We start from the raw sequence: 14,813 nt of genomic DNA, 5'->3' as shown, positions 1-14,813 counted from the left end.
TTATTGGTGATATGTATTTACTCTACAGTATTAATTTTTTTTCAGTAAATAATGTTACTCTGGCTAATCCATACTGTTATAGACTTTATGGAGACTGTTTGCATTTGCAGTACATTGTCTGAGACAGTTTAAAGGCTGCTGTGGCAGAGGTTAGTTGTACAACTGTGCAGAAGTCAAAAATGTCGATTATTCATTTACAGCGTGTCAGAGCTGTTGGAGAAACATGGGCTTCAGAAACCTGTTTCCTTTGTGAAAGACACAAAGAACAACGTGGAGGAGGCACGGAAGCTGATGATTAGGCTGACGAGGCACACAGGTCGCAAGTTAGTATTCAAAGGGGAATGGGAGATAAGGGGGAAAGAACCATAAGGTAACAGTACTTAGCATCTGAGAGTGTACCTGCCTGTTTTGTTGCAATAGGGAACCATAGTGTTCAAACTGAACATGGTATACATAAAACACATTTGTTAAACTGATGACTAACATGATTATTGTTTTAGCGACATTCTCCACATTCAAAAAACAGTCTTGCTTCAAAACTGTTTCAGTATGTTTGTGTTCAAGTAAACAAGCCTAAAAGTCCTACTGACTGCAAAATACTGCAGGATGATGAACAGTGAAAGTTAACATATTATAAATGAGGTCCTTTAAGACATATTTAATTTTATTGACAGTATAGGATTTGTAAAATAATGCTTTTTTTTTTTTTTGGTGTGTTTTCTTAGGAGCTCTTATGGGGTAACTTACTGATTTTTACATATTGATTCTACCTCTTACTTCCAGTATAACTTTTCAGTTATTCTGTTAAAGAACTACTTCATTTAACTCATCGTCCAACTGTACATGAATTATTACACAGCTCTTGGCATAAGCAGATAAAGAGATTGAACCCTGGGAAAAACAACCATCACTGTGGGTTGGTTTTGTTTTTTACCTTCTTTAAACATACGCAACAGTTTATCAGTGATGGTGTAGTAGTATTTAGCTTGGACATGCTGAAAGCTTTTTAAGACTTTTAAAAAACTTTCTTTAGAAAGATCAAGTCAATGCCTCTAGGAAAAATGTTGATTTTTCACTTTTTGTAGAGACTTTTTGCTTTGCTAAAATGAAAGCTAATGCCACATGAGAAAATCACTATTAGCTGGACTATCTTGTGGAGCTTAAAAAAGTCTTTTCTAATTTGAAAGGCTCAAGATAATGTTAAAAAAGCTTCATATGAGTTTTTACTAGTAAAAGTTGTGATAGAGCACATGAATTTGTACAGGAAGCTTTGCGGATAAACAGAGATCCATGGATCCAGAGGGTCAAGAATCTGAATACCATTCCAGTTTAAGGAACAAAATAAACTTGCAGCTCTACTCTCCTGTGATTGCATGCAATTGATTAGTTCTTTGAGATTGCCTACAATGAACAGCACTTTAATGATCCTTGGTTGCTGTTACAAACTTGTTTTTTCCCCAGCTGTTCTTGGATCAGCAGGAAGATAGCAATTCAGACTTTCTGATTTCTGATGTGCTGTTGCAAATTATCAAAACCTACCTGGGTGATCTTGCTAAAGACTGCTTAAATACCTGTGTTATCCCACAGAATAAACATTTTGGGTACTGCATTGTTGTCATCAAACAATTTTATCCCACAGACACTGTTTTAATGTTAATTAATATTAAAAGCATTCTGTCTTTAAATCACTTCTGGTTAAAAGTCCAATTAAAGATTGAAATAGCATTTGAGAGAATTCATATTTTTGGTGATGGGAACTATACAGTTATTTACTGCTTTTGTTTAAATTTGTTGAGGAAGAGAATATTTAATTTTAATTTCAAAAATGTTTGTAGGCAACCATCAGTCAGTGAGACACAATGGAAGGAATTGCTACAGGATATGTTAGACATGCAGCAGAAAGTATATACGTGCTTACGTTCAGATACTTGCTATGAGGTGAGTTTTATGTCTTCTGATTTATGTCCCAAGTAAGCTACAAATTCTCATTTCATATTGTTGCTCAAAAATATAAATACATTTTCATGTGTTACTTACTTTGTTTACTGGCTCTTTTACAGTATTTTCATTCAAATGAAAATGTGTTAATTCATGTGTTAATTCATTTCATCAAAAGTCCCTCTAATAAGTATCCTGTATATCTTTTACTAGAATTCAACTTCTTTTAAATTGAGTCAACTTCTTGAGACTTTGTAATTCTGTGTACAAATGTGTTTAGTAATAAACACTTAACATTTTGCTAAAAGATTGTTTATTTTCATTAGTTTTATCTTCAGCCAAGCATTTCTTAAACATGAAGTTCTGGTTTGATAATATTATCCAAGATCATTATAGGATTATGGACTTTTTACTGCTTGCAGTTGAAGTAAAATAATGTGAGATGAGGAATCTAATTTCACTGAAGGAAAAAAAAAAACAAACCCTGCATGTGCATAAACCCCAAACCTATGTCATTAATATTTGCAAAGGACAGCTATTAGACTCAATTTTCTGTGACATGTATTGTTTATCTACATTTTCACTTTAATATACTGCAGTTTATTATAGAAACAGTGCTGTGTCCACTGTAATCAGTGTTGAAATAGTCACATCTTTAAAAGTTTAGGAGTGTTTATTATAGTTTGCAGATTTAATTGCTTATGGCTACCAATCTATTTAGCTCTTGGGAGAAGTTTTGAAAGCAAATTAGAAAAAAAGAATTGAAGGGAAAAAGCAGTGCTATTCAACCTGTACATAAAAAAGTCACTTTTTCTCTGTAGTTGTACAATTAGAAGTTGCTCAAAGAGAACTGTAGTGTATTTAATGTTCAAGGTTTTATGATAAGCTAAGGCTTAGTGTACTTGGAATTTCTTTAACTGTATTTAAAAAAGTTCTAGTACTAGAGCCTACTAGAAATTAGAGTACTGATCTTAATATAAATTTTTTAATTATTTTTAACCTCTGTACCAGATGATTAAAAAAACACAACAAAGGGTTTCAGAAAAATTATATTGGAATCTAAAAATGCTTTGAAATACAGTGCTGTTGTGTGCAATTATACTTTGATAACTTAAAAATTGAGAAATTAATGAGGCAGTAAGGATTTGCAATCACATGTGAGATTTGTACTGGGATCTTTTTTAGCATAATGGTTACTCTGTTCTGCTTGCATGCAAAGTGACTCTTGTTCACTTGAAGAAGGGCTTCATGTTCATAAATTTTGAGAGGTAAATTGTATGTATGTGATCTTTAAGGAAGAAGGGTCAGCTGTCATACTTTGCATCTTTCACTATTCCTTGAGGATTAATATATTGTGAAATGGAAGGTGATCGAATTGTATGATGTTTTTTAAGAAGCACTGAACTGTTTTCCTTTCCAGAGCATTCACATGTAGTGAAGGAATACTTTACTTTCAAGATGTGACTGGACAGAGTGATAAATAATCTCATCTATGCTCTGTTTCCCACAAAAGATTGGACCAGATGATCTTTTGAGGTTCCTTCCAACCTGAGATCTTCTGTCATTCATTGATTCTGTTTAATTTATTACAAAATTTAAAACCTTTGAGAAAGGCCATATTGTTGCAGCTGCGATATGCATTTAATCATCTCAGAAAATACGTTGGCCTTCATTAGGGCAGTACTGACTGTATTTAAAAGAAAACAATTTATTTTTGTAAAGAATTGAGATTATTTTGAGTGTCTTAAAGTAGACAAAACTTTGACCTGAAAATAAGTTAGGTGTTTTGTGACAGATGCAGCATTGTATTAATATGCATTCTTTGAAGATAGTCTTGATTGAAAGTTAAAAACATCTTATATGCTCAGTTCTGAATATTTTTTAATTTCTTCAGGGATACAGAATTTCTTCTCATATGTTGTAGGTTTTAAGGTCTTACTATGGAACTGCTTTTTCAGATTCTTACATCCTGTTAACACATCAGAATGTAGGTTTAAGTAATTTCTGATCTCTAAGTCATACTGGAAAAAAGGCAGTTAATAAGCTTTTTCCTGCAGGAACTAGAAATAACTAGCTACTAGTTAATTTTAGCTTTACTTAAATTGTGGAAATAGTCTCCTTGGTAGACCTTATGTTTTCTGCTTGGGCTGAATATAGTCTTTTGACTTTAAAGATCCTTTTATTCAAAAGGATTGGTTCCATACAATGCAGATAAGCTTACTTGAAGCTGCTGCTGCAGATTATTACATTATTGTTCTTTCTTTTAGATACTCACAGAAAGTCTTTTATGCTCAAGCAGTATAGACAATATCCACTTGGCTGGGGAAATGATGCATTGCAGTATTTGGTCAATGGATCTACCAAGTTCATCAAAAGGAAAGCCACAGTACCGAGTCAGCTATGTGAAAAGTATTGAACTAGTTTTGGCTGCTGGCAGAGAATATTTCAATTCTTCAACAAGTTTGACTGATAGCTGTATGGATTTGGCCAGGTATATTTACAATTATCATATGCATGAATACATACTGCTCTTTTAATTGAAACTTGAATCTTATTTTCCTTGTAAGAGAGGGTGAATCTTATGTGAGTTTTTCTCCTCATGTAAAATTACATGGCAAGTGTAAACAGTATCTTTGGCTTCTGTAAGATTATTTTTTTTTTGGTTGGTGGTTTTTTTTGTGGGTTGTTTTGTTGTGTCTGTGTTGGTTGTCCCATGTCCCGTCCCACTTGCTTTTTGTGTGTGTGTGTGTACACCATTGCTGTCTGTGGTTGCTGGAATGAGCTGTTAGAGGATTCAGGTTGAAGCAGTGTGCAAGTCTTTCTCTGTGGATAAGAAGCTTTTTGTGTGTGTCATTTGAACCTTTTTCATGTTACGGCATTGAACCACAATTCTGGCCCCCCGTTACTATCACGATAGAAAATAGCATTTTGCTGATTCATTCATTTCTTTTCTTACTTTGGTCTTTCCTGATTCTGAGAGTTCATTTGAGGCTATCTGTCTTTCTTTGTTACATTAAGAAGTAAGCCAAATAATCCTTCAGAAAAGAATAGAGCAGCGTTGGAGGTTGCAGTGTGGATGTTCATTCTTGTATAGATTTAGATGTATTTTCTTTCACAGTTAAGATACAGTTAGGTAAAATAATTGGGTATTACCTATACAGAAGACTGATGTCTTAGTTTACCCTAAATATTTAAAACAGAGGCATGTCTTAATATTTCCAGCTTTTCCTTTTATTCTAAGAATTTGCTGTTTCATTGCTATTGTTTTATGTGCTAATGTAAATGAGTTTTCCTTTTTCCTTAATGCACTTATTTAAAGAAAACTCAAAAAACCAAACTACAATCCAAACAAGAAAAAACAAAATCCTGTAACCAAACAAAAATACTTATCTCAACTACAAAGGAAGACATGTCTTCATAAAGTACTACTTTCACTTAGACATGAGTACACTTACCTACTAATTACAAGAAAAAGATCAAATTATTTTTCTTCCCCTCAAGATACAAATTCATTTTGACCCATAATAGTATGTACATACACATTACCAGATTTTTCTGAGTATTGACTATAGTAATACAGTCAAACTGTTTGTAATTTCGTAATTTGAAAAAGGTTAATTAGTTTTCCTCAATAAAATATTGTTACTATAAAGTTTTATGGATTGACAAATCATGTATTTTCTGTTAGGGGTTAAAGGAAGAATATTTTTGCAGTTTGCCTTGAGTGATGGTTACATAATCCATAAATTAACTAGAAAATGACTGAAAAAGCATTGTCTTTTTCTCCCTAATTACTAGCAGCTTGGTTCTCTTTTCCATCTCAGATGCACATACAGATGAGTATGAGGGTTTTTTTCTTTTTCTGTTTGCTTATATAGCAAAGGCATTATTGCTTTAGGTGAAGGTTGGAAGACTCCTTTTTACACTACTAATTTTATAATGCTAGCTCTATTTCTATATTTTTATTAAAAACAGAGTTTATTGACTGTCATTACTGTTTATAAGCACTCTATGTAAATACTTGCTTTGGAGGCCTAAAAAGCCCAAGCATTTTTATTTTTAAATATATGAATATTTATATGAATAAAATTTTTTATTACTTTTTTAAATCAGTTGAGCCTTTTTACATTTTGGACACTAGGGCTACTAGATACACTGTGCAAAAGCTGCGATCACAATGAAGCAGGTGCATACGCTGTTATAATATCCAAACTACAACCGAATTTCATTTGTATGCATATAGTTGACGCAGTTATAATCTCTCTACTTATTTGTATGGGGAGAGGATACTGTAGTGGTGGGATTTCCTCTGTGCATAGGAGAGAAGCCCTCCTCTGGGCTAAGCTAGGAGGCAGAGAGGTTGGCTGGTTTTCATGGGTGAGTAGCTGCATTTTGGAGCAGCAGGAACAAAATACATCACTTTTTGGAACAGACCTTTTGAGTCAGCAGTCCAGTCCTTTGCTGTTTCATGTGGCACTGTAACATGATGTAGCCTCACCTCTGTGCCTGGGAAGTCATGAAACAGATCCTCCTAGACGCTATGCTAAGGCACGTGGAGGACAGGGAGGTGATTCCAGACAGCCAGCATGGCTTCACCAAGGGCGAATCCTGCCTGACCAACCTAGTAGCCTTCTGTGATGGAGTGACTACATCAGTGGACAGAGGAAGCACCATGGATGTTGGTTGTCTGTCTGGGCCTCTGTAAGGCATTTGACACGGTCCCCCACAACATCCTTCTTGCTAAATTGGAAAGGTACAGATCTGATGGGTGGACTGTTCAGTGAATGAAGAGCTGGTTGGATGGTCGCATCCAGAGGGTAGTGGTCAATGGCTCAATGTCCAGCTGGAGATTGGTGACAAGTGGTGTCCCTCAGGGGTCCCTGTTGGGACCAGTACTGTTTAATATCTTCATCAGTGACATAGAAAGTGGGATTCAGTGCACCCTCAGCAAGTTTGCAGGTGACACCAAGCTGAGTGGTGTGGTTGACATGCCTGAGGGAAGGGATCCCATCCAGAGGGATCTGGCAAGCTGGAGAGGTGGACTCACGTGAACCTTACAAAGTTCAACAAGGTCAAATGCAAGGTCCTGCAGCTGGGTCGGAACAACCCCTGGTATCAGTACAAGCTGGAGGATGAAGGGGTTGAGAGCAGCCCTGCCAAGAAAGACTTGGGGGTACTGGTAGATGAAAAGCTGGCAGTGTGCACTCACATCCCAGAAAGCCAATCATCCTGGGCTGCATCCAAAGAAGAGTGGCCAGCAGGTCGAGGGAGATGATTCTGCCCCTCTACTCCACTCTGGTGAGACCCCACCTGGAATATTGTGTCCAGCTCTGGGGTCCTCAGCACAGGAAAGATATGGACCTGTTGGAGCAGGTCCAGAGGAGGCCACAAAAAGAATCAGAGGGATGGAATATCTTTCCTGTGAAGAAAGGCTGAGAGAGTTGGGGTTGTTCATCGTGGAGAAAAGAAGGCCCCATGGAGACCTTATTGCACAGCCTTTCAGTACTTAAGGAGGGGCTTATAAGAAAGATGGGGACAGACTTTTTAGTAGATCCTGTTGTGACAGGACAAGGGGTAGTGGTTTTAAAGAGGGTAGATTTAGACTAGATATAAAAATAGAAGTTTTTTATAATGAGGGTGATGAAACAGTGGAACAGATTGCCCAGAGAAGTGGTAGATGCCCAATCCCTGGAAACATTTAAGGTCAGGTTCGACAGGGTGAGCAACCTGATCTAATTGAAGATGTCCCTGGTTATTGCCGGGGAGGTGGGACTAGAGAGCCTTTAAAGGTCCCTTCTAACCCAAAATATTCTATGATTCTATAATCACTATGAAAAACTGGTTTAAAATTGTAATAAAATTAGGGTTTATTTAGTATTGTCTTTCACCAATCTCTTATTGAGAGTCTTTTCCATTAACAGGCTCCAGAAATACAAAGTATCATTGTTTTTAGTATCTCAGAAGGGTCCCATGATCAACTTTTTATCTTACGGTTCTACTGTTATGTTCAAAATGTGCAGTTTATAGCTCAAATGATTGCTATGCATGTCTGACCATGTGTTTTATTCTGTTTCATAAGATGTTTTGGTCCTTCTCTGACTTCAATCATTTCTTTCATGGTAACTTAATTACCACAGTGTGTAGGTCTCCTAGTAACCTTCCTCTATGAATTGTTTCAGGCAGAATGATTTGTCTTCTCTTTAGCTAGCTCTCTTTCCTTCCACTCCTGTTTTAATCTCCACCCTGAAATGTTTGTCAGTGCTCCTGAAAAGTGTGATGGGTTCAGATGGAAGTGTAGCTAACATACTTTTTTTTGTTTTTTATGAAAACGTGTCTATTTCTTAATTAACATGTAGAGATGAAAGCCATATGACAAACTGCAGAAATAAAAAATACTTCCCTGATTTAATGTGCATGATGAATTAAGCCATTTTAAATTGTTGAGACTATTTTGCATGTGGATTTTTTCTTAAACATGTATTAATAAAGCTACATATGAACACACTGTACCAGAATGCAAGTTTGGTTTAAAAAACTTACATAAAATCTGATTATGTCAATATAATATTCATTAAACATGAATTTTAAAAATGGTATTTTAAATAATGTGTTATTAATAATTGTATGCATTAATTCATGTTCAGAACAATTTTGTGTTTGTTTTTTTTAATCAGATTTTTTTTTTCATTTGCTGAACTTAGTTGAGGAAACTGCATTTGTGACAGTGCCTCTCACATTTCACTTCCAATTAATTTCATACTGATGTTTGCTTTTATCTTCTAGTGTATGGCAACACCAAAACACAATAGTGATATGCGAAATGTTTCCCTAAATAATTACATTTTTAAGTACGTATGTCTTCAAAGTCTTTTGTCAAATTCATTGCAGGTCTAAATTCAAGAGGGTTTAGGCTATGTTCTTATCACAGCAAGGTGAAGAAGGTTGTGGCATTCCAAGAATATAATTTTCTTAAAATGTTTAGCCAGCTGTAACAGAGATATAGTGCCAAACACTTAAAATGTGTGTTACAAAACTAGTGAATATTTTGACATTTTATGAGCACAGTAAATTGCTGGGAGGTTTTTTTGTTGGTGTTTGGTGTTTTGGTTTTTTTTTTTTTTTACTTGCAGGTGAACTTTTTCCACAAATTTAACTTTGAATTTATTCCACAACTTTTAGAAAAAATTGTTTCCTTCCTATTTAGGTGCTGTCTACAACTTATTGTAGATTGTCCGAGTGCTATTCAGGAGGAGCTAGATCTCATTCGTGCTCTCGGTTACCTTGAAGAATTTGGCGTGAAAATATTACCATTACAAGGTACTGCATATTTTTATTCCTTAAATGATTACTTGCATCACAGGCGTAAATACGCATGACATAGTTTATTATTGCATAAGTGTTGCATGAGTAAACTAAAGGGTCCCTTCCCTGCCTCCAAATGGCTTATAGGCACATACCAAAAAATGATGTTTTAAAAACGTTTTTCAGTTGATATAAGATAAGAAAGGTGTCTGTGTACAGAGTCTGTGTTTTGGGACTTCATTTAGCAGGACTTTTTAATAGAGTAACGAGTATCAGAAGCTCCTGGTGACTTCAGCAGAAGTAGTTTGAGCTTACCTTTTATTTGCAAAATAATTTGCACTTGCTCATGTGCTGATGAGCTTTAAAAGAATGGGTGGGAGAGAGGTGCTTCATGTGTAGGCAGTTTTCATGTATCCACTGGGCTATTTCATTCTGAAGTATATAAAACCCAGTGACAACGTAAGTGAACTTTTACAAGGTATTTCTTCTGATACCTTGTTTAAAACTTTAAATCTGTTTTGGAGCTCTGACTCCAATGCTATGGAAAGTTGTTGGACCGAAGTTGGGAAGAAAGGATGATTAGGGACAATGAGATAAAGGGGAAAATGGAATATATTGCCGTATATTTTACTGCTTATAGATTGTGCCACGCTAACAAAGCTCATTGCTTTATGTGGTGAGATGACCTTGACTGGATGCCAGGTGCACACCAAAGTCACTCTGTCACTCCCCCTCCTCAACTGGAGAGGGGAGAGAAAATATAACAAAAGGCTCATGGGTTGATACGAGGACAGGGAGAGATCATTCACCAGTTACAGTCATGGGCAAAACAGACTCAATTTGGGGGAAATTAAATTAATTTATTACCAGTCAAATCAGAGTAGGATAATGAGAAATAAAACCAAACTTTGAAACACCTTCCCCCCACCTCTCCCTTCTTCCCAGGTTCAACTTCATTCCCAATTTTCTCTACCTCCTCCCCTAAATGGCGCAGGGAGATGGGGAATGGGGGTTGCAGTCAGTTCATCACCCATTGTCTCTGCTGCTCCTTCCTCCTCAGGGGAAGGACTCCTCACACTCTTCACCTGCTCCAGCGTGGGGTCCCTCCCACAGGAGACAGTCCTCCACAAACTTACCCAACATGAGTCCTTCCCATGGGCTGCAGCTCTTCATGAACTGGGTCCCTCCCATGGGCTGCAGTCCTTGAGGAACAGATTGCTCCAGCATGGGTCCTCCACAGTGTCAGCAAGTTCTGCCAGAAAACCTCCAGCGTGGGCTCTCTCCACGGGTCCAAAGGTCCTGCCAGGAACCTGCTCCAGCTCAGGCTTTCTGCAGGGTCACAGCCTCTTTTGGGCATCCAGCTGGTACACTGTGGGGTCCTCCCCGGACTGCAGGTGGAGATCTGCTCCACCGTTAACCTCCATGGGTGCAGGGCACAGCTGCCTCACCATGGGCTGCACCATGGGCTCTAGGGGAATCTCTGCTCCAGTGCCTGGAGCACCTCGTCCCTGTCTTTCTTCCCTGACCCTGATGTCTGCGCAGTTGTTGCTCTCACACATTCTCACTCCTCTCTCCCAGCTGCTGTTCTGCACAGGTTGGTTTTTTTTTTACCCTTCTTAAATACATTATCCCAGAGGTGCTACCACCATTGCTGATGGGCTTGGCCTTGGCCAGCAGTGGGTCCATCTTGGAGCCATCTGGCATTGGCTCTATTGGAGATGGGGGAAGCTTCTGGCAGCTTCTCACAGAAGCCACCCCTGTAGCTCCTCTGCAACCAGAACTTTGCCATGCAAATGCAGTACACTTTATTAACAAAATACCACTTTTCTAAGTGAAAGAAATACAAGAGAGCTCATCTACCTGGGTTTTAGTGAAGGTTGAATATATGGTACGTGGGCAACTGTGTGAAACCGCAGAAACACTGGTATTAAAAGCACTCTAAAAGAACTGGCTGAGAAGAGCACTGAGTACGAATGAAATGTGCTGATAGTAGTGTTTTACTTCTGGCATTGTGCAGAGAAGTACTGGGGTTTATGGAAAGCACTTTTGGGTCTATGGAAAGTAAGGTGGATATTGTTAGTGGCTGTTGATACTACATGTCCCTTTTTGTTCTCTTTTTTTCCAAGTATTACTTCAAAGCAAGGTGATGCTCCATATGTTCTACTGAGAAATTTTACCATTACGGGACTAAGTCTGATTTCTAGATCTTGCAATATTGAGCTGTTGACATCTAGGGCAGAATTACTTTTTATTCAGTGTTCAGCCTGTAGAAAACTACACGTATATTTTCATCTCTTTTGGTGTGGTCGTGAAGGTATCATTTAAACAAAAGTGGCAACATAATATTGCATTAACTGTACGTGTAATACAACTGATTTAGATTAATTAGAATATGTGAAATCATGTGTGCAATTTAATGATTCTGACTTATCCTTTCTTCAGTATCTTTCATGTAAATCAAATTAATCTAATAAGATTAAAATTATGTTTTAAAATTTTAAGGAAAGCCTTTAAATGGTCAGTTACTTTGATAGAATGTCATTAAAATAACATGAAGGGTCAGTTATTCCCACAGTAAGAATTAGCAATAGACTTTTATTTGCACTTTTATGTTTAGTTTTCTGCAGAGTTGCGCCCCCCCCCGCCTTGTATTTTTAGCAAACTCAGCAGTTAAGGTTGTGAACTACTATTATGATATATTTTAAGAAAATCTGGTTTGGAGACTCCTTATTAACATAAAAGGTGAAGAAAAGTCCATCTTTAATTTAAGTGTTTGACCCATGCTATTTTTCAGATTACTTTGAGTTATGTTAGGTATTTCAAAAAACCTTGCTTATACAATCAGTGAATGAAACCATTTTACTGCTCTGTACTAATATATGTGTGATAAAATATTAGGAATTAAGCTAAATGTGTAACCTTTTCCTGCTTTTCCATTCTTAATACATTTTAGTCTAATTTGATTTCCAGAACTTATTAATAGAGTTTTCATTATGCAAGTTCTTCTTTGCTGTTATTGAGAGGCCTAATATCATATGTTTTAAACTCTTCATTAGCATGCTGGGCTTATCCCCCATGCAGACATTTATGTCTTACTGAGTATTAAGTGGAGGATCTGTATACTGTTCCACTGTGTTTTGAGTACTTGCATAGTATTACCTTTTTAAAGCAGCAGCCTGAAGTTAGCCACCCACTAACGAGCTAAAAAGAGCACTGAAATCGGTTCATGATATTAAATTATACAATTAAGGCAATTGTTGAATTTGTGGTAAAATCTTTTTTGAAACACAGCGCTAATTATACGCTTGTCACGATATGGTTGACACAACCTGGTGATTTGCAGACTATCCCTCCACCTGCGCAGAAAATGTTTATGTAAATTAAATCAGCCTGAAGATTTTGCCTATGACAGTTCTTTCAGTCTGTGTGATGTCTACCCTAAAATAAAATGTAGTATGAAATATGAATTATTTACAACATTCTGAATGAAAGTTAATGTCTGTTTTAGCAGTCTTTCTCAGAATGTTGCAAAAGTGACATTTAAAAAAAATTGTATGTGGTTAGTCATGTAAATTTAAAAACATTGAGTCTGAAAATCTGAAACCAAAAAAAGGTTTAGTTCTGGTCAGTCTCCCTCTTCTTCCTCCTTTACCAGCCTGACTTGCTGGTGTTTGGGGCTGGATACGTTGTAGTGTAGGATCTGCATGCAAGTAACTTCGGGCTGGTTTTCAGATTGTGTTTGCCGCCTTATACTCCTTAGCCCTCTTTCTGCACCTGTATTGTTTAACCAGAAATACAGCAGTAGGGTTCATTTGTACAGTCGCTAACACCAGTTCTTCTTTCAACAGTGCGTTTATGTTCAGATCGACTTAGTCTCATCAAGGACTGTCTTGCTCAGATGTCAACAAACTATAAACAGTCTGCTAAGCTCCTGGGACTTGCGAATTTGCTAAGGGTTGCAGGTGAGCTGTGTTAATAAGACACTGAATTGCAATACAACACGCATTTGTGTTATGCTTTAGGACATCTGAGTGGATCATTAGAATGTGTGTTCAAGGATATCACTAAAAAGTCATCTGGAAGAGCAGTCATTGGGGAGGAATGAAATACTTCACATGAAAGAAATTTTTATCTGTACAACAGTTGATACTGTTAACTGCTCTGATGTTCCACTAATACTTTAAATAAAAACAGCTTTGTCTAATCTGGATTTGTGTAAAAGCTCATTTCAGATTGGAGGAGTTGTGGCTGAGAATGTTTTTATTACAGTTCATTGGTAGTACTAAAATTCCAGTAAATCTTATTGTCTCTGTGAAGTGGGGTAGTTTGATTTAATAATAGTTCCATTTAAGTTAGAGGGGGAAAAAAGTAATCTGTAGTGCATAAACTTCAGATGTTAGACTTATGTCTATGCTTCGTATATCTCCTTTGTACACAAAAAGTAATGTGTTAGCTTGAGTATTCATTTGAGAAGCGCAACATCTTCAAGGATTGAATCCTAAGGCTATTAGGGTTTTTTTTTTTTCTATTAGATAACCTACCGAAAGTGTCTGGCAGACCTTTTGATTTTTGAGAAATACTTCATTAATGCAACTACAAATACAATATTGCTATATTTTTATGATGTAGAAATAGAATATAGAAATATAAAATAGAAATTCGTATTTCATGCAGCGTGGTATATAAAATCAATGCATTCTGGCTTTGTCACTGATGCATGCCTGGCTAATTCCTTTCTCTATTTGTTAAATCATGTAAGAATTTTTTCTTGAGTTTTCAGGAAGCTTAGTACTGGCAATTTTTGCATAGTATTATATATAGCAAGGGCCTTATTCAAGGGGGTTGGGTGAGGTTATGAACAGAGGTACAGAAGTTAAGTTGTTGACCTCCCGAGATGCCTAGGTCCGAAGGAAAGGAATCACTGGAAATGTTGTCATGACTCTGGTAAGCTCAGTGCTCCTGTTAGGTAGCGCTGCTATGTGAAAGATGTCAGAGGTCAGGGGATTGTACCCTGTTAGATAGCTGGATCTGATCTACATATTTGTTTATTGTACATGTTATCTGTTCTGTAGAAAAAACTAGAGTGAGTCATAACTTCTTCTTCGCTTGCAAGACTTTTGGAAAAAAAATCTCCATATTGATTTGTCAGACAAGATTGTTGTACAGCTCTTTCCCTCTCCTCTCTGCTTCCTCCCGCATTGAGTTAAATTCTGTCAATTTCTCTTCTTAATATTCTTTGTTCCTTAGGCTAATGCTGCTGATTTTTGTTTTACCTTCTTTTTGATTCTAAATGATTCTCTTTGTATGAGAGAAGTAAGCAAATCCACAGTGATTCTATGAATTGTAAAAACACAAAGCATTTTGTCCAGTACCGTTGTCCTAGTGCCTTAGTTGTAGATCAGCATCTACAGTGCCCTGGTATGTACCTTTGAACAGGGAACAAACTCGTGGCTCCCATCTCCAGAGAGTGGAAGATGAGAGGCAATGTATATTAGGTATATTAGGTAGAGAACTTTAAGGAATTCATATAGAGCTCGTTGATATGGTAATATCTGTGTGCTAGTGTTACAATC

The 14,813-nt window shown here is 36.9% G+C and overlaps 1 protein-coding gene across 4 annotated transcripts in view; it reads left to right on the top strand.

The window, feature by feature from the left end:
- The window catches only part of NBAS (NBAS subunit of NRZ tethering complex), a 189,549-nt gene that overhangs the window by 55,353 nt on the left and 119,383 nt on the right, over positions 1 to 14,813 (top strand). For all 4 annotated transcript variants that reach the window (XM_074820084.1, XM_074820083.1, XM_074820081.1 and 1 more), the window contains 5 exons: positions 201 to 323; positions 1,836 to 1,938; positions 4,206 to 4,429; positions 9,143 to 9,255; positions 13,089 to 13,202. In XM_074820084.1, the coding sequence (XP_074676185.1) occupies positions 201 to 323; positions 1,836 to 1,938; positions 4,206 to 4,429; positions 9,143 to 9,255; positions 13,089 to 13,202 (677 nt within the window). The remainder of the gene's footprint in view (positions 1 to 200; positions 324 to 1,835; positions 1,939 to 4,205; positions 4,430 to 9,142; positions 9,256 to 13,088; positions 13,203 to 14,813) is intronic.

This window comes from Strix aluco, chromosome 3, assembly GCF_031877795.1.
Source record: "Strix aluco isolate bStrAlu1 chromosome 3, bStrAlu1.hap1, whole genome shotgun sequence".
NCBI classification, from domain to species: Eukaryota; Metazoa; Chordata; class Aves; order Strigiformes; family Strigidae; genus Strix; species Strix aluco.
This window is presented reverse-complemented; position numbering and strand designations above follow the sequence as displayed.